At 49.0% G+C, this 19,959-nt stretch overlaps 2 protein-coding genes across 2 annotated transcripts in view; both read right to left on the bottom strand.

Moving 5' to 3' along the window:
- Positions 1 to 8,616: 8,616 nt before the first annotated feature.
- LOC105561014 (sex determination protein fruitless-like) lies at positions 8,617 to 9,115 on the bottom strand. Its single transcript, XM_012010629.1, has one exon. It carries the CDS (start codon positions 9,113 to 9,115, stop codon positions 8,843 to 8,845), a length of 273 nt encoding a protein of 90 aa, XP_011866019.1. The 3' UTR covers positions 8,617 to 8,842.
- Positions 9,116 to 11,000: 1,885 nt separating this feature from the next.
- LOC105560976 (protein tramtrack, beta isoform-like) overlaps positions 11,001 to 19,959 on the bottom strand; it is a 51,691-nt gene continuing 42,732 nt past the window's right edge. The window contains exon 5 of the mRNA XM_012010550.1: positions 11,001 to 13,129. Coding sequence (XP_011865940.1) covers positions 12,912 to 13,129 — 218 coding nt within the window. The 3' untranslated portion in view covers positions 11,001 to 12,911. The remainder of the gene's footprint in view (positions 13,130 to 19,959) is intronic.

The raw sequence follows: 19,959 nt of genomic DNA, 5'->3' as shown, positions 1-19,959 counted from the left end.
AGACAAATGACATTAATCAGCGTGGATCGCATCCGAGGGAGCGTGTGACGAGTACCTTGAAAATCCAGGGACGCCCGGGCCGGAATGGCACAGGGTTCGTAACGACAAATAGATGGATAAACAGAGGAAGGGGGAGAGCAGGGGGGGGGGAGGAACAAACACCCGCGAGGGTTACACAAATTCATATTTACTTTAATTAAATATATCTATGTACATTATAGGTACATCATTAGTACACTTACCATGTGATAACTGTACAACGGTAGCACTTTCAATACTGTTCACAAAAATACATCGCATATAAACGAGCAATGAGTTTATACGCAAGGTGTCGGCTTGCGACAAGAGACAAGAGCGTCAATCAATTAATTATTACCCTTCGCGCTTCGCATCCGCGACTCGCCACGTTTTCATATGTACAAAAGATGCGCGCGCGAGCCGCACGACGGGCCAAAGGAGGAACGTGCTACGAGAAAAAGATATTTATGTATATAATATGTATACTTGCTTTTTTTTTTCTTCGTTACTTACTTCGCTTAGAAAGAAACGTTATCGATGTTTGCGCCGCTGAATACGGAAAAGCCCAGAGGACCACTTGATTTAAGTACCATCAAAGAGACACGAGACTGACAGATTGATATCGATATTTATACAGTTACATCGAGTGTGTTTGTATGTTGTGTGTGTGTGATTGTGTGTGTGTGTGTGTTTGCAAATAACTGGCGTTCGCTTCTAACCGTCGCGACGAGAGTGCGCTTTTTAGCCACTTGGGTTCCAAAAATTTACTAAGCGCGAGTCGCCAATCTCTCTCACGCGCGACACAGACGAGATAACACAGTTCTAACGACTTCGTACATAGGCTGCAGGAAGGTGTGGAAGATTCCAAATCCTCGGATCTTCGGGAACTCGCTGAAAGGGCCGACATTTCTAACGCAACGACGGTCGCCCGTTGCCAAATACGTTCCTTCTCCGTCGCTGATTATCAACACTCACGGCCGTGCCAACGATCGCCGCATCGAGCGAGTAAAACCTTAAATCCTCTCGAGCTTAGCACACTTTGGAACTTTGTCCCGGTGATCGATGGAGCGTGCAGCGCGCGCTCCCCCACTTATCTCGTACGTCTTATCACATTTCAATTCGACCATCCCCGCATACAATCCGCACGCGTTTCGGCTTACCGTAGACGCTGACTATTTACACGAGTATTTTCGCAAAGACGCAACTTAAGGAACATTTGGTATCGAGGGCGATAATTCGGTTGGGTGCCGTCGGTGGTCGGGTGCGGGAGATCGCTTCGCCGTCTAGGAACTGTAGCGCTTTATTACAAAGTAGTCGTTGAGAAGACGGGCGGCGTGGGCCGCCCTCGATCGCGAGTGTAAACGAACTCGCGGCAATCTCTTTGTGCTATGCAGAGCGAGGCGAACCGACGCGAAAGCTGTATAGCCTAACGGGTTGAGAATCCACGCGGGAGTATAGATAAGTGCGCGTCGATTGGTTAATCCTAGCGGCTAGAATCGTGCCCGTAAGGAGGACGATTGAATTAACCGGGACAATCGACACCGGTCGACGTTGACGCCACAGACTCGCCTGGCGTTCAAAGATCCGCAATCTAAGGTCTCCGCTCGCAGAACTTCAATACGTAAGAAAATCCCCGCGTCGTAGGATTTCGCAATGCGCCGTTCAAAGTCGCGGGACTCGATCCGCGGTTCCTCCCGTCGCGGCATCCCGGAATTGCGAAATCGGAGCTCGCTCTCTTCACCCTTGGATGCCCCGAGTAGATCGTTGTCTAACTAAAGGAAGCGTACGAAGCTAAAGGAACGCGCGCGCAAAAGCGGAAGACAGAGAGCAACCGCTGTCGCAATCGATTGCTGCCGCGGCTGCTGCTGTGTTGCTGCTGCATCGGAAGGAAGCGAGAAGCTGCGTCGGCGATGCACCCGACTGCGATTGTCACTGCACGAGGCCGATATTCACCTCGCGGCGCCTCCTCGCGCAGTGGGGATGTCGATCGATCGCTTCGAGAAAAAAGGTCTAGCGGCAGCCTGAGCAAATTAAACGTACGCGAAGTTCCGATTTTCCCTGCACCGGACCACCGACGCGGGGATGCGGGCACGGGACGTTCCGCAAAAAGTGCGCACCGATCGCTGCGAACGACTCCCCGTAGAAGAGCTCGAAGAGACCTTCGAGCCCGCTTGGATTCGAGGGTGTCAAAAAGAAGGCGCTCCCGAGTGAACGGTCGGAAGTAAAATCGCGCGCGAAAGCACGAGCAGGAATACCAAAAAAAAAAAAACAATAAATAAATTGAAAGGACTTTCCACCCGACGTCTCGGAATATCGAGTGCCGAAGGGTCGCATTCAGGCTCGCGTCGAGGGTGTCTCGGCTGAAAATCCACGCGCCATCGGTACGCACTCTTCCCGGAACGTATGCACCCTGCGCGCATCCATGTACAGCTATCTATGTATATGTATCATGTAATATATGTATGCGAGCGTATGCCTATATGTATATGTACGCCTAGCTCCATTTTGGTCGTGCGGAGGATTCCGATGGGATCGACGTGCATGACGTATCTGCGCTGATCGAAGAAACGTCACAATTCCATTTGGACGTATCACCGAGATGACACCACTCCAGTCTCGCGGCCGCGGTACCCCCCCCCCTTCCCCTATTTACAATGGTACGACAGCACCCCCGTTCTCCATCCGCGGGCCCACCCCAACCCCCCCTCGTTGACGCGAAGCGGACGATCCCGCCTCGAGCAGCTCAGACCCGGTAATTTGGTCAGACACGGAACTTTTTAAATCGCACGCGGGTCGCGACGGGCGACCGTGATTGAAAAAGTATGCGTCGATTCTCCCTCCCTCCCGCCCTCTCCGACGATTTAACCCGTTCAAAATCCAATTCAACTTTCAGTTAACCGCACGAGATTAATACGGCAGCGACGACGACGACGACGACGACGCTCGAGTCGATCCCTAAATCGTTCCCCTGGAAACGGAAACCGCGCGCGGCCCATCGTCCGCTTTTATCACAATCGTGGGTGTCTATTACCCCGAGACTCGGGGGATGCGCGTCTGCGAGGGATAAAAATAAAAGAACTATATAAAACGAAAGTGCGATTAAAAAAGAATCTCGTTGCTAAAGCTACGATCGTCAGAGGTAAGCTCGAGCGAGTATGATATAACCGCGCGGGTTCTCTCGTACGACTAGCCGAAGTTTAATCGAGCGGACTCCGGTCCGCCGGTATATACCCGCGTATTTTATGTACTCCGCCGAAAATACTGAAGCAAGTTTCTAACACGCGATCGCACTGCCCTAAGAGTTCAGAAAGGAGGAAGATAAGGGAACGGTAGCCTCGCGATCGCTATTCCCCCTCCCCCCCCCTCCCCCGGTCCGTTCACGGATATTTACATGGAATTTTACAATGAAGATCCCGAGACTGGAGCGACTTGTGCGTCTCACGCGGTCAGAATTAGGACTGGTGATTTCCTTCGATGGCTTCGACGTTCGAACTTTCGAAGCTTCGAAGCTTCGAAACATTTTATTCGCGCGAGTGGCGAATTTATTCAAAGAACATTAAAAATATTACAAATAAAAGGTATTAATTTATATATGTTTATATAAATATATTATATATATATAAATATATAAATTTATATATATATTATTTATATATATATAAATTTTATATATATATATAAATTAATACTTTTTGTATTTATATGTGAAAAATAGGTAATTACTTCTGAATTACAATATAATTTTTAAGTATTATAACATGTATATTGCATATTTAATCACGCTTTGCTCGAGAATTGTGATCATATAATTTACGAACCTCGTCCAGGTTCAAAATGACCTGTTTGTCATATTCTACATTTATTATATTAATAAATTCTGCATACTACACGGTGTAATGCAATATTTTGTAATATTGGCAAAAATTTTAGATGGAATATTTAAATGTAAAGTACTAAATCATTTAATAATTTAAATTTAGTAAAAAATATCTATGCATGTTAAAGTTGTCTTTTTTAATTGATGTTACAATTATATTGTTTTTAATCTTAGACACATTTGATTACTACCTGACTTTGTTATGTAAGCTGACGATCGTAACGAAACTGTCCTCCTTATGTACACATTATGAACACAATATATACTCGCCATGAAACGAGAAATAAGTTTTACATTCGTTTTAACAATTGACTAATTACTCGCGTCAATGTCATACCAATCTACTGATTTTGTGACTTTTGCCTCAGCCTTGACAGATCTTACTCATTTGTTAAATATTAATTAAATAGTGTAGTCGATAAAAAATTCTACAGACACACATAACTCAATGAGAACTGCTTCACTATTTATTTAAAATATTTCTATATTAAATGTTGTTCATGTAAATGTACGTGATAGACGCGCGACGCGAATAAGAATTGAGAATGCACACGGACAATAACGCGATAATTTAGAAACTCAAGTAATATTCGGATAAATTTTAAATAAATGAAATTATTAATTAGCGATATAATTCGCAAGAAATTTATGCGAATTTTTCAAGTGTCGATACGATACTTAATTGATTTACTTGGCCATTCTTGAAGATTTCATTACGCGATCTTAAACAAATATGCAATATACATGTTATAGCACTTCAAAATTATAATTTAGAAGTAACCACCTATTTTTCAACACGCATAAATAGGTACTTTTTATTTGCAATATTTTTAGTGTTCTTTAAATAAATTCGCCACTCGCACGAATAAATTTTTCGAAGCTTCGAAGCTTCGAAGCTATCAAAAGTAACAGCCCTAGTCAGAATCGCGTCCTGTACGACAACGGTGAAATCGGCGCCACAACGTGTCAGGCCGGTTCTACACTGGTCGCACCGTGGTGTGTCGCAAGGGTCGTAGACTGGTTCTGATTCGACACTGATTGGTCGAATCTACACGGAGAGACCGATATGGTTACCTCATGTCTAATTAGAGTTGGCACAACCCCAATAAATAGTAATACTTGGGACAGCTGTATCCGTGCTTGTCATATCCACACTGGTATGATAAGTAGTGGAGACAACTGTATGCGTTTTTTTTAGTGAATGTTGCGACACAAAACAATGTAGGTGCCCCTGCTATTTACACGGCAACATTTTAGTTTCAGCTATTTTTTACCTTAGCCGGTCTTTCCGCGTATGATTCGCGACGCTACACGGAAAAAGAAGTGAAGTTGCTTGAATTAAACGTCAACGCCACGGGCCGCCACAAACATAAATAATTCATCCGATTGTATTTGCTGTGGATTTAAATCTTTTTATTACACTGATGTCTTGTTGGTGCAACATTATTTTTTCTCCCGTGTACGATCAGTGTAGAACCGGCCGTGCAGATGCCGCGCGATCCATCTTGCAACTCGCAACTCGCGAATATTAGTTACACGCAACACGTAAATTGACACGGACGGACTGGCTGACACAGGGCGAGCATTTGACTACACGACAATCGGGACGAAGGATCGGAGTTACTCGTTAAAATTAACGTCGAATAAAATACTCGACACGTCTGTATAAGATACTTGATTCCTCGCGCGAACGATCGCTGCCACACGCGGCAAACGCTTCCGACAAATTCCCGAGCCTCGCGCACATTTGTGTGGAACCGAGTAAATGCCGCGTCTTCACTTTCCACGAGGCATCGGGCCAGTCCGTCCCTGTAAATTATTGGCCTTAGGGTATATCGCCCCTAATATACATATATATATATATATATTGTATGTATCACATAACTCCCGTTGTGACTTGGCTTGCTATGAGTAAAACTTAGGAACCACACGGTCAAAAACTCTCATCTCATCGTGAGGTTTGCTTAGGTACTTTGCGAGCCTCGACAGCGATTACAACCGTCCATTACATGAGGAGTATTGGTCCAAAGAGAAATGTTCGGGTATATCTCAAGTGATCCGACGCCTCTCGGGACGCCGTTTCGCGGATAGTGATCTAGGACAGAGGTTGTCAAAACGGCGCAACGTTACTCCCAAAGGGATCGCGCGATTATATAACTTTTCACACGAATGTGCCTTCAGAGCACTTAAACGACCGAAAGATTCAAAATATCCAAGCTTTTACCGAAGACGGTTTCAACAATTGCAACCGCCGAGATCTCGAGGATGCGAAGCGCCGAGAATTCGAGCGTTCGATCCAAAGGGAATTTATCCGCGTCCGCTCGAGTCCCTCCCGTCTTTCGGGCGTCGCGCCGCGGCGTTTGAGAACCTCCGATTTATTCCCTACTCCCTATCGGAGCGCCGTTCCGATAACCGGCGGTTATCGAACTGCTTCTGACGGAAGCTCGAGGCGCCCGGCGTCGTCTTGATCGAAGAGATCGCTCTTGTCAATGTGCCAGCGCGCAGTGCGTCCCGGCGCTCGTACGTATCCGAGGCCGCGCCGCAGACCGCGCAACAGATAAACTACGTGCAGAGAGTTCAGTCGCAACTCCATACTTACGGCTGCTCCGGAAACCGGAGGGGGGGGGGAGGGGGGACCCCCGATGCCATCCGCGACGCTCCGCATTTCCGTCGCGGAACGCACCGCAAATTTTCCGCGGGACATCGCGGCGGCGGCCGACACTCGTGCCCCACGCGACAGCTCGCCACCGCCGAAATAATACACGGGACACGTACTTCCGCGCACGCACGCGTAATACTGTTGCGGACACGCGCCGGGTGTACGTCCGTCGCGCGTTTCGCCCGCTGCCGCCCTCGGCCCTCGCGACGACGGGCCCAATTGCGTTTGCCGAGAAACCAATTGAATTGAATTTCCCAAAACACTCGGAATACCCGGATCCTTAATTATCTGATTAATTCGCCGCCGCCTTACTTCGTTATCGTTCGGCAAACCATTCACGGCGAGGACTTGAGTAAGTCTCGGAGTATAAAAAGCAGAGCGTACATAAATTAAAAGCCGACGTTTATATAAAAATTTTCCTCGGGTCGCTAAAATTGCCCGCGGGACTTCCCGGCGCAATCCGCGCAAGGTGCAAAATTAATGCGAACTTGATCGAGTCAATAGAAATAAAATAATTGGGAATAAAATTGAGTTCGTCTTCGTTTACCGAGGATCGGCAGCGTAATCTACGTATATCTCCCTTCTTGCTTTCTTCCTCTCATTCTCGCTCGCCCACACGTTACGCTTGCGTTCGTAACGCGAATTAATCGTGGGAGATGATCGCTAATGGTCGCGCGTAGCGAAATAATATTACGATTAACAAGACCCTCTTTGTAACAATGATCACTATCGCGATAATTCGTAGTACCCTTTGAAAAATTTCATTTTTCGGTGTTCAAAAATCACAGCGCGCGTTTCAGCCTTCCATTGCATATTAATTAGACCGTTTTATCTTACTTAGAAAGCGCGGGGCCACCGCGCATTTCCCTTGTGCACATCTCCGTTTTTGCCTCCGCTCCGTCACCCTACCTCACCTCGTTTCCCGAATCATCGACGAACGTAGAGATGATTCGATCGAAATCAACGAACGGAACAAAACCGCGTACACTGATCAACGACGATGCGTGTAATATGCTGCGTAAACGTCTCCGGGAGCGGACCGTCGGAAACGCATTCCGCGAAAGAAACTTTAGCGGGCGCAAAGTGCAACAGTACACAGTTATCGTCCCGACGGATCGCGAGTCGTCTCCAATTTCTCGCGACTTCGCCACAGCTACGTGACCTACGAAAGAGATGTGCCTGCGTAAAAACGAACGCGCTCGATAAAGAGGTAACAAAAAAAAGAAAAAGAAAGCGCCCTCTATCGCAAACGCCCGGAAAAATGTACGTCGAGGTTGAAAAATGTGGCGAGTCTCCCCGCCATAAAGTTTGAGAGACGTAATACCGGCGTGGGAGACGCTCGCGCGTGATATCGTTACCGATATTTAAAATCTCCCCCGCCTCGTTTCTCGCGGTCCGCCCCGACGAGAGAAAGAGAGAGAGAGAGAGAACCGAACAAGACGCGGCTCACCGTCTTCGCGAAAACTATTCGAAGCGTTACTATCGATCGATTGTCCTCGCAAAATTCTGACTTCTCGTGCCAGCCATACCGCCCGACTGTCAGCGCGTGAGCACGTCGTCGATAGATCCCCTTGCCCTATTTATTTCTCTGCCCGTCCGCCCGCCCGTTCGCCGCTCTCACGAGATGTGACGGAAGTTTCGAGGGCGCGGTATGATCGATAACCGTCCTTCCCTTCCCTCCCCCCCCCCCTCCGGCCCCAACCCTCGCTTTCCCGCCTACAGCGGCCGGGCGGCTCGTCCGAAGACGCGGCAAACGGATTAACCGGCAAATAATTATCGCTAATGAGGCCATTGGTCGAACGGATTCGCCCCGCGAATCGATTACATCGTCGCGCCGATCGCTGATCCGGCTTCCGCCGAAGTCCTCGGGTGGGGGGGGGGGGGGGTAGCACCACTCTTTCCGGCACTTGCTCCTCTCAGGAAGAACACAACGGTCGGATCTCCGCGAGACCCCCCAGATTCTTGAATGCTGGAATCCGATCGAATGGACCGGCACTTTCGAAAGGTTTTTCGGTAAATTGCCGCGCGCGACTCTAGGATCCTCGATCAATCGGATTTCAGTATCTGCGCGAATCTCCGGAGCCTCCTTGAACCCGGAATCATGGAGCACTCGCTACACCCTGTCTCTCGAGAGCGCCGCACTACTCAGGTCCCCGGTGTCCCGGCGACTCGAGGGACGGGGGTCAGGGCAACCCGAAGCCGAAGAAGGGCGCGACTGGGCGCTCGTAGAACAGACGCGGAGGCGGAAGTGGCGGCGGCCGCTTCCTTCGCGAGGCAATCACCGTCCTCTACAAGGACGCCTTCCCGGCGAACAGCATCTCCCTGTGCTTGGTGCGTATGTGCGAACGCAGAGTGTCGATCCTGCTGTAGGTGGCCGGGCAATAGGGGCACAGCGAGCGCTGCGCGGTGTGTATGTGGAAGTGGTGCCAACGATTGGTCACCTGCTTCCCGCAGGCGCGGCATCTCCATAACGCCGGGCTGTTAAGCGACACGGCGAACATCTCGTGATAAGAGAGGCCGACCGGCACGCTCGGCATCGAACCTGCAAAACCCAACAGCATCTACATGCCCTTCGTGCACAACCAGTCGCCAGTCGTGTTTAGCCGCGAAGCGCTTTAGGATCCTCAAGATTCTGCGAGCCTGGGAACCCGTCGCGCGTTTTAGCCTAAACAATTCTCGACGGTCAGTCCCTGAATCCAGGCGGTCCAGAGCTCGCTGAATCTCCAAGATCCAAGATTCTAAGATCCAAAAATTTAAGAAGCCCGGGATCTTCGAGACTTGACGGGTACACGTCTTGGTTCCTCGACTCCTCGACTCGTAGGAGCCTCTCGATTTCGGGATCCCGAGCTTTCGGACTCTGGCGTCAGATTCGGAAATGTTCAATCTGCGAGACCTCGAAACTCTTGGACCCCTCGGTGCGGTGGGTGGTCGTGTGGGTTTTGTTTGGTGCAGTGTTCGGGTGTCAGTGTTCTTGACGGGTCTAATGAATTTGCTCATCGCGGCCGGTGACGTCCTCTTGTGTGAATTCGAATTATTGACACGTACTAGACTTAGCGAACAAAGAGGATTATGCAAAGGACGACGGGAAAACAGAAATAGTTAAAAAGAAACTGATATAGGCAGAATCCAGATTAATGTAAGACAATTTTCTTAAAGAGCAACTCAAATTTTCGTCTCCACGTGAATTAATTTTTCGATCCAGGGCAGAGGTCCGTAACTCTCGAGTGAGCACAGATACGCCGTTCGTATCCGCCTTTGGAGCAAAATTTTTTGAGCGCACGGATAACGGGAGAGACGTCACAAGTGCAGGCAGTGAGTCGAAACGATCGAATGTGTCCGGTCATGTGTGAACGCATCCACACGCACGATCACCATTCACTTCCTCTTTTGCAGTCTCCACAAGCACAGATATTCCACAAGCGTCACGGGATATATACTCACGTTCTTGATGCCGCCATGGAAACACGAAGAACATGCCGTGGAGTGAAAATAGCGCGCCTCTCCGCGTCCAGAGACTTCTGAGTATTTCAGGATTCCTGGATCCTCGAGTTCTAGAATATACGCATTCTCGCATTCGCGATTCATACGCTAAAGCTCGTGGAATCGCTCGACTCATCGGATCTTCCCGGGAACTTTTCGGTTCCCGGATGCTCTCAGGATCCACCGAGATAAACTCACGTTTCAGCGGCAACGCGGCGAACATCGTGGAGGAGAAAAATACTTAACCGAATATTTGCCGATGTTATTGCAGGATTATCTGAGACGGAGCTCGTCGCCTCCAATAATCCGTGCTGGAAGACGCGGTAACTTGACACGCTTGTGTTGGGTTCTTATCGTCGTCGGCGTGTGGGCGAAGGAAGCTTACGTCCCGTTTCACGCGCACCGCACGCGCGCCGATCAAAAAGTCACCATGAAATATAATTACACGAATCGCTTTTCGTACGCAACAATTCTGTCGACGTTAATCATTCTTCGTTTATATACTCCGTCGTGCGACTTTTTCACCGGTGCGCAATCAACGCGTCGCCAAGTATTGAGAACGATCGACGCGGTTTTTAGAAACTGGAGGTAAACAATTTTTCAGAGAGCGATAAACAAATCATGACCAAACGAGGCGAGGAGACACCAAGGAAAACTCATCCTCCCGCGATCTGCGCGATCTGAAAAGATTGGCGTCGAACATTTTCAAGCAGCGTTATTCTCCGCGTAGATCCATGCGATTAGGCAAGCGTCAGTTCTATCGGGATGCAAATACAAATTCACCGACATAACGTGATCGACGTAACATGATGCGTGCTCTTGGGCACACGGCATCTCGAGATAATCGGGGATATTTAATTAAGACGTTGCGGTGTCGTCAAATACCAGTTCACCCCCCAAAGGTACGCCGCGTATCGATTATCGAGACGGATTACCTGCAAACGAAGCACCTGATAATCCGCACTGCGCATGAAATCCGCACGGAACAGTTGCTCCGCAGAAGGGGATTAATGACGACGTGCGTGTCGCTCAAAGCCCTCGAAATTATTGCGAGATACCAGCTCCTTTTTATTTCATACGTACAATATATATATATATTACATCTTTTTAATCACCGCAGTCCCTCATAAAACATCTAACATTTCTCTCTAGATCCCTCGTCGATCCTCCTTACCTCTATAATTAGCCATTAGTGCCTACAGCCGAAATCACACGCACTAAAACTGACTCGAATCTCACTCCCGTCGGCACGCGGACGATTATCCGTAACGATCGTTGAAACGCGGTAGAGACCTCGCGGCTCCTTAAGTATCGACGCTTCACCAGAACTCTTGCTCCTCCCGTGAAGGGACAACGCCAATTCTTCTGCTTCGCGTAGGAGGAAAGAGAGATTACGCTATCGCCCGATCGAGGGGAGGATCGAAGGTACAAGTAGTGGAAGTGTCAAGTTAGACTGCTCTTTGGTACTTAAACGTCCGTGCGTGTTCGTATATTACGAGCCTAACGCGCTCCCTTTGGCAGCCGCCTTTGGCATTTTGACGGAAGAACACGCGCCCCCCGGCACTGCACTGTCGAGATACGTGGCATTCGAAGCTGCGGATCCACGGATTCACGTGCGTTCGCAACGTTCATGTGAAACCTACGGACTCTCGTCGATTTATAAATGTACAGAGTGTTCGATGAAACCGAATGTGTGTGCATTTGATGTTTCTCGTCGAGGCCGAGATTTAAATGGCTGCCGCGTCTCCTTATAGCTTTGGAACCATGAATATTCAATATCCTAATATCGAGTTACATTTTCTGTAAGTTCATTCTTTTAAGCAGCTCAGAAGCTGTCCCTGTATCTCTGCTGAGACTATTCTCTGTCGAGGTAACATTACAATTTATGTCCGACAAAATATTACGGTGTATTATCAATGTAGGGAGCTAATAGTCGCATCGGTCGTCGATCTACTTGTGCAAATAAAATCTGTTTGGTAACTGACAGATGTTAAAATTTCTCCAATTTAAAAAAATGCAACCCGATTTAACACTTGACGTTTATGAACGATGACTAGACTCTCTTCGCTCTTTACTTCTACGAGGAACAATCGCGAGTATGGAAGGGAAGATGCAACAAAGTCCATTTCGATTCCTTCTTTAACTCACCCTTGAATCGTGCCATCCCCCAGTTAATTCACGCTCGCGCGAATAAAGTCCGAGGGAACGGAGGCTCGTAAAAGCGCGAGGTCGTGCAAACACAGTCGGCGCAGATTCGAAGTAAGAGTTCGAGCACCAAGTTCGTCAGGCACCTACCGGTGTCCGCGACTATTGAAGAAAGGGAGAAAAAGCGAGAGAAAGAGAGAAAGGGATAAAAGAGAGGCAGCGAGGCGGAAAGAGGCGAAAACTAATATTTACACGAAATTACACGGTCCTCGCGATTACTCGAGACACGCCTGGCGAAGACTAAGTAATGCCAAATGCAACGTCGACTATCGAACGCCCGTGAAGGAGGGGAACGATCCGCGACGTTCCTCGAGGGAGTCGCTCACGTATCCTCGAACGCATGCATCAGCTTAGCTTCTCAGGGCATCCGACATTAAAATCTAGATTCCATCTTGAGGAGAGGCAGAGACCCGTCGCATCTATCAGTCTTTCGATCTTCATCTCCCTCAGAGACATCGGGATTCCTCGTGTCTCCGGAATCCTTCGCTTTTCAGCAAACATTAGCACGCTGCGATCCAGCTTATCTAACGGAAGAACGACGGGCAAGTTCTGGGTGAGGGGGGGGGGGACAAGGGAGCATGGCCGGAGACGAAGAGGAGGAAGACTCTCGTGCTAGATCCGCAGCTTAAAGTACGCGGCTCGCCCCAAGTATCGCGACGCGTGCGTGCGATACTATTGCGCGTGCGCGTGCTTCGTACGCGTGTGCGTGAGCAGGGTATCGCTGCGCGTGTACACCGCCGGGCAGAGCGGGCAGGCGTACTTCCCGGGGAAATGCACGTAATAGTGATTGCGCACGTTCGTCACGACCTTACCGCACAACGAGCACCGCCTCCTCTCGTCGCTGTTACTCTGTCTCTCAAATATCTGTGATATCCGCCAATTTTTCAGCTCTGCAACAACAGAAACCACAGCGTCAGCAAAGCACCTCGAATTAGCCCGGCCTCTCCCCCGCTCGCGCGCAGCGTGTCATCGCTCTATTTCCAGGCTCTGTTCTTTGTGTTTCTCTAGTCTACCTATCCTCTCCTTCTCCCCCTATCTCGTTTATTCCCTCGTAAAATTTCCCCTTTCGCACCCGAGATCGGGCTCCCACGGCCGCCAGATCAACGTTATTCCTTCCCGCTCCGGCGTATGCGTGTGCGCATGTAAGGATGCGTGACGATCTTGGAGAGAATCCGATTGCGTGCACGGCGGCACTAGACGCAGACTGCGGTCTGCGGCGAGATCAAACTATGGCATTTGAGAGACGCGAGATCAAAGGGACGCTGGAATAATCGAAGACCAAGGCACCTGGCGAATCGGAAATTCCGAATATTCGGAGAATTTGAAAACAGAGAGGACTCAAACATGCCAAAGCTCTTTCTCTCATTCTCCCTTTCCCCCCCCCTTCTCTCACTCTTAGAAACAAATCTCAGCATTTAGTCCTAAGATTAAAAGTATCCCTCGCAAAGAGATCTAAAAGAGAAGAACAATCCCTTTGTCAAGCATTGTCGACTGCCGCGGCTGCGAACGATAACGAGAAATTGTCTAAACTCGATCTCCGCAGGCCTCGTAAAATCTGGAGAGGACCTGGAATAAACAGCAACGATTCTAGCTCTCTCTCTTTGTCCAAGATACGATTCCCGCGCAATCTGAAGGAGAGCGGCTCCCCGAGAACACGTTCGCCCAGAAAAGCACACATTGCACGCCCGCGAGAATTCGTATCGGCGCGAATCCCCGAGAACTTCGGGCACCGTAAAAATCTGCGATCCCCCGCGCGGGCAGGGCGGGACGGCGCCCCGACGCCCAAGAGCATATTCCCGATATGTATCGCGAGACGCGCGTCGGTATATAACAAACTCGCGTCGAGCGCGCTGACGTGAAATCGGAATCGTGATAAGACCGCGTACACGTGACTCGGAAGTGTAAGCGATCCGACACTCCGTCGCGCCGCTTTCTTTCGCCCCGACGACACTTCGGCGCGGCGATTCCATCTATATGTGTACGGTCGCCCGAGAGTTCAAGCCCCTCCGAGGACTCTCTATCTATCTATCTCTCTCTCTCTCTCTCACTCTTCGGACCCAATCAGTCGCGTGACGCCCGAAACCCGAAGACGTTACGGCACGCGGATTCAAAATCCAGAGTGCCCGGGCTCGTCCGCCCGCCGAAGGCCATTTCGATCGGCACACTCTGGGATTTGCAGTTTAAGCTCTGTTACGGCTACGGCGTATATATCCGGCCCTCGAAAATTCATCCGAAATATAGCTCCACATTCCCGTCCTATCTCCGCCAGGCGATCGCAGCTATAAAATATCGCACGATCTTGGAATAGAAAGTTATTATTACATATCGCAGGGTGAAAACGGCCCGATCGCAGAGCGACGTGAATATATTGGTCGCAGCGACGTGTACGCTTTAACGTTGCCGCTGCATTATTTCGCGCTAATAATAGCGTTATCGCACGACGCTGATCGACGAAATAATTCAGCGCGGCTTAAACCCATAAGGTGTGTCGTCATAGTCCTCGGCGTTGAACTGAACGTGAATCCCTCTCGGACGCTCCGTTACAGGCCGCGATTGAGGAGCAGCTGCAGGGACCGGATTATCCCGTGCCAAAACGCGAAAATATCCCTGAAATATGCGGCCGCTTAATATCTAATAACATTTCGCACTCGTAAATGTCGCCGGTTGATCGCGAATCCAAGCTACGACTTTTCACCAAAGTGTTCGACGATGCGCCGTCTCGTGCACACAATTTACAAAATCCTCGATCGGTTCTGCAGAAATGCAAAAATCGGTGGTGGGGCGGGGGCGGGGGAGGGAGACGTTCGCATCTACGATTGTGCGAGAGTTGCAAGCTCGTGGGGAAACGGGCGGACACGCCGTCGGCGAGTACACCGTGCGAACGTCGAAATGGGGAGAAAAATGATCTGGAAGAAAAAAGAAAGGTAGACGGCTCGGTTAACACACAATTATGTTTAATCAAAAAATTAGTATGAAATACATTAAATGCACATGTGATTAATTCTTCTTTTTTTTGTTTATCATCATCATTATCATCATCATTATCATCCGTATTATCTACACTAGAATTAAAGATGTATATAATAATGCAATTGTAAACATAAGAGACTTTATGTTAGAATAATCATAAGGATAAGAATATAATTGTAATAACAATAAGAGAAGTAGTAGTAGTAAGAATAATTTCTCGTGATAAAACCGGTTGACGCCCTTAACTATTTCATTCCATCGATCGGCATGGTCAGAAGTTCCTCTGTGAATTTTTTTCTTTTTCTCCTTTTCTTTGCTAAATACGCCTATCGTACGTCTCGAGCCAAAGGACCGTTTATATGTGTAATAGAAAGATATCAGCTCTCAAGCAAACACCCGCCTTGCTTCGCAAAATCGACGATTGTCGCCGATCGCCGCCGCTCCTGGTGCGGGAAAGGCGACAATAACGACGGCGCCGACGACGATCGTGCGAGCTTGATTCGCAAACGCGATTCAAAATCCGGCGGACCTTGCTCCCGTTTGCGTCCGAAATGTTTAATCGCGCGATCGCATTCATTACTCGTAGTGTCCCCGTAAGTAACTGCACTGTCGGAAAAAGGCTTCACGAATCTTTCGGAAAAAAAAACGTATGACAACGGTGAAAGGAAAGAAAACAAGGAGTCGAAACCAAAGTTCGGCGAAAAAAGAAGGTAAAAGGGAAGGGCAGGAGAGGGACGCAGGTCCGAGACTCAGGAACGTAATAGGAAGAAAAGGTACAAACGACTGACACGCACGCACACGCACACGCACACGCACACACACGCACGCACGCACACACACACGTTGACGAAAGGTTTGCGATCACGTTAATTAACGATTTTTACGATCGCGAAATCCTTTTCCTCTCTTCTGGCTTTTTAAAGTTCGCCGGCCGAACTTACGGACGTTTGAGCTTTCGGTGTGTTTGAGCGCGACGGGACGGTGATGCAAATTTTTCTTCGACGTGTGTCGAAAGAGGAGCGAGGCGACATATTGGGAGGAGGAAAAAAAGGAAGGACGTTGATCGCGATTTGGTTTCCTTCTTTTCTCGCACGCACGCATACACACGCACACTTTCTCTCTCCCGATCTGTCCACACCTCTTTCGCTTTCTTTCTCTCTCTCTCTCTCTCTCTCTCTTTCACGTACGCGCTCGTACGTTATCATACAACGCGGAAAATGCAACGGATAACGATTTTCTTCCTCTCGCCGTTCGTTCATAAAATGTCGAATCTAATTTTAGAGGCTCGTTTTCTATATTTACACGCGCCGTGTAAAATCACAACTTTCAGTCTGACAGTCGCGCCGATTCACATTTTGCTTAATTTTACTTTAAATTTCTTGTATTTTTTTTTTCTTTAAATGATGAGTAGAACACGCTCAGTATTCTCGCGGGGAACACTGATCCCCTATATTGTTACGATTTACAATTATTATATAGTTTATTCATCCCCCGAGAAAAATAACAAAATGTATATATATATTTATATATATATATGAAGATAGATATATATACATATATCGTGTGTGTATATACATATATATCCATAGTTAATCCGTAATTTGTATATATTATTATATAAAGAGATATTAATAATAGTACTTTTTTTTTATTTAGTTTAATAATGTACAAAGGGCGGCAAGCGGGGCTGTCGCGCGACGGTGAAAAAAACAACAAAACGCCTAAACGCGCCCCTTATCCTATCAGCTAAGCCTAATCCCTAGGTAACGCCTATTTAACTACACTCATAATGTTCACTTGCACAGCCATAGTTTCTTTCATCGCTTTTCTCGCTCGCTCAATCCTCGATCGTTTAGAACGTCTTCCTCGGTCGCCCGATTCCGGGATACGTTCGCGCGCTTCGTCGTCGCCGAACGCGAGAGAGAGAGCACACGGCTGGTTAGACATCCTCAAACTCGCGCCATCGGCGCGGGACTCCGAATCGAAAGATCGTGGGGTGCAAGTGTCGGAAGGAAAGATCCCAAGATATAACATTTGGATGAGACGAACAGCAATTAAGGACACTCTCGAGAACCGCCCGACTCCGGGGAGATTTCATCCAAGGTCAATTTTCGGCAAGTTAAATTTCTTTAAGTACTCAAGTGTCTGTACGCCGTACAAGTCGATCCCCGCGCGTCGGTCGACCCGTCCCGCCGCGGATCAACGAAATTCGATCGTCGCTCGACCGCCACCCCGCCCGGAATCGGACGGGCCGCAATGAGGATTTCAGAAAATTCAAGAGAAACGCTATTCCGCTCGCTCGCCCCCTCGCCCTACCCGCCTCGGTCCCGCTCGTACCGAAAGTATCCGGAGAACGCAACTTGTTCGTCGCGCGACAGCGCCCCGTGCCCCCGCAATCTTTTACTATCGCAATATATTGCACGATTTTCTTCTGCTTCTTTTTTTTTCTCCCATTAAATTTATCTCAATTTCAATAAGGTGTTAGCACCAATCTATTATATCACAATGTTCCACTCCACACCACGCAGTTGTAAATATATAAATACCTATATGTAGTAATAATAGTAGTAATAGTGGTAGCAATAGTAATAGTAATAGTAGTGGTAGTAGCAGTAGTCATAGTAATAATAGTAGTAGCGGTAGCAGTAGTGGTAGTAATAGTAGTACATCGTAGTAATTTCCATTTATAATTAATAAAAGTTTTTCGATATAACAGCCAGGCGACCCGCGGCCGCGAGTTAAAACGACGGCGCGCAGGCCGGATTCAATGTTTTGTGAAATTGTGTGCCGAGTATTTCCCTCTCTTTCCTTTTTACCCGGACCCTCCCCCCCCCCTCCCGCGCCCCTGCCTCACAGCTCGCCGTGTGTGTGTATGTGTGTGTGTCGGTGTACTTCATCTGTCCCCGCAGAGATGCATATGTAATCGGACGTGTACGTTGGTGTACGCGAGCTTTTACACACGTCAAGTGTTCGGGCGCCCTCGGAGAGACGTGCGCGCGTATGTGTATGTATATATAAATCACTAACACGTCATTTTCTCTTTCCGCGAATCCACCATACGATCGATCGCGTCCCTTAAGCTACGGTTTTACACTATGGATTAATTGCAAGATCGCACACATCTAGAGGTTGAAATTCTCCCGGGTCCCTTTACACGTCGCAAACTTACGAAACACGTACATTCATAGAGCTTGACACCTAGATGGCGGAACATTTAGGTATTACCGTCTAATAATTTTCCGCGTTAGATTCTTAAGTCCTTAAGATTACTCTTCAGATAGATGAAGAAATATTGCCAAGAAACGCTCCCTCGTGCCAGTGATATATGTATACATATATGTACCGTCGCTTCTCGGAGGGGGGGGGAGGGGGAGGGGGGCGCCCTGTGTACAAGTTCCACTCTCATGATTTTGTCCGCTCCGGTGCTCCGCCCCGCAGAAAAACGAAAAGCGAGAAGTTTCGGCCGCGTATAGTTCGCAGATAAAAAGGAATTCTGCGAGCGGGCGTACAAAAGTCACGGGGATTTAGAAAAAGAAGACCTTTATAGAAATCCGTCTTGTTCGTTTTCTCCCGCGTCACGCCGCTCCCAGAAAAATAAACTTTTCCGCCAAAGGTTATTGCCTCGCGCTTCCATAACGCCGTTATCGTCGCGGCGGGCTTTTCCCCGGGACCCTCTTTTCGAGAATCACATGTCGATACTGCGTCGCGGCGAGCCGGGGGTGGCTACGGGTTTCCGACGACGACGACGACGACGACGACGACGGTACGAAACGAAATAGGACGTCTCGTCGCGTCGAATAGCGCCGGCGACACGTATTCCGGCGGACAGTTATTTATTAACGGAGATTATATCGAGGACCCTCTTTCCCTCCCTCCCCCCTCTTCGAATTTCGCGGCACCCTATGGACGCGCCGCCGCGAAACGATAAACAATTCAGAGCGCGGCGATCGTGCAAACACATCCGTTACTTTCCTCGAACACGAGTGACCAGGAGAGAGAATCGAAGATCCGTTTTAACCCAGCGCGGCGCGATCCACCCTCCGAACGCCAATTTTTGCCCCCCCTCGTGAGACACAGTGTCGATTTGTCGTCGCGACGACGCTGCCTTCCGAGCATCGTGATTTATTTGCCTCGTAACACTTGGACGAAAGATCTGACGGGTCGTTTATATCGGATCGCGTGCTTCGCGGAGTTAGCTTTTTATCAGGGGGGGGGGAGGGGGTGTTCGTTTTATTCGGTACGTCGACGCTCTGACAGCGTCTCTGCAGCTTCCATTGTTGTCCCGCTCGCGGCCGCAGCGACGCGGCCGCGTAGCTTCCCGTCGACTTTCACGCGTGTCGCTACATTCGGCGGCGGGTCTCACTCGTTTTTTTCCCCCTCTCGCCGTGTCGCGTTTTAATTTTCTAATGGCCGCTCGAAACGACGGAGCCGTCGTCGCGCGCGCGTCCGCCAATCCCGGCAGAGTAGGCCGGCGAGAGGTGCGACGCGCCGAAATTTCAAGACATCTCCCGCAATTCCGCTTCCTCCGCGTTTTGAAAAACTCGCCCCGGGCCCGCCGCGCGCGCGCGCGTCTCCGTCATACATTCAAATTTCGGGTGACAAAACAAAAAGTCGCGGCGGGAGGGGAGAGTCGAATCATAAAGTAAATCGCGCGTCGACGTAGCGGATATAAAGAGCCGCGAATAAATTAGTCCGCGCCGAGAGAACAGCCGCGCGATAATGCGACATACATGGGGGAGGGGGAGAGAGA

This window comes from Vollenhovia emeryi, unplaced genomic scaffold (assembly GCF_000949405.1).
Source record: "Vollenhovia emeryi isolate VEMERY1.0 unplaced genomic scaffold, V.emery_V1.0 DF939215.1, whole genome shotgun sequence".
NCBI classification, from domain to species: Eukaryota; Metazoa; Arthropoda; class Insecta; order Hymenoptera; family Formicidae; genus Vollenhovia; species Vollenhovia emeryi.
This window is presented reverse-complemented; position numbering and strand designations above follow the sequence as displayed.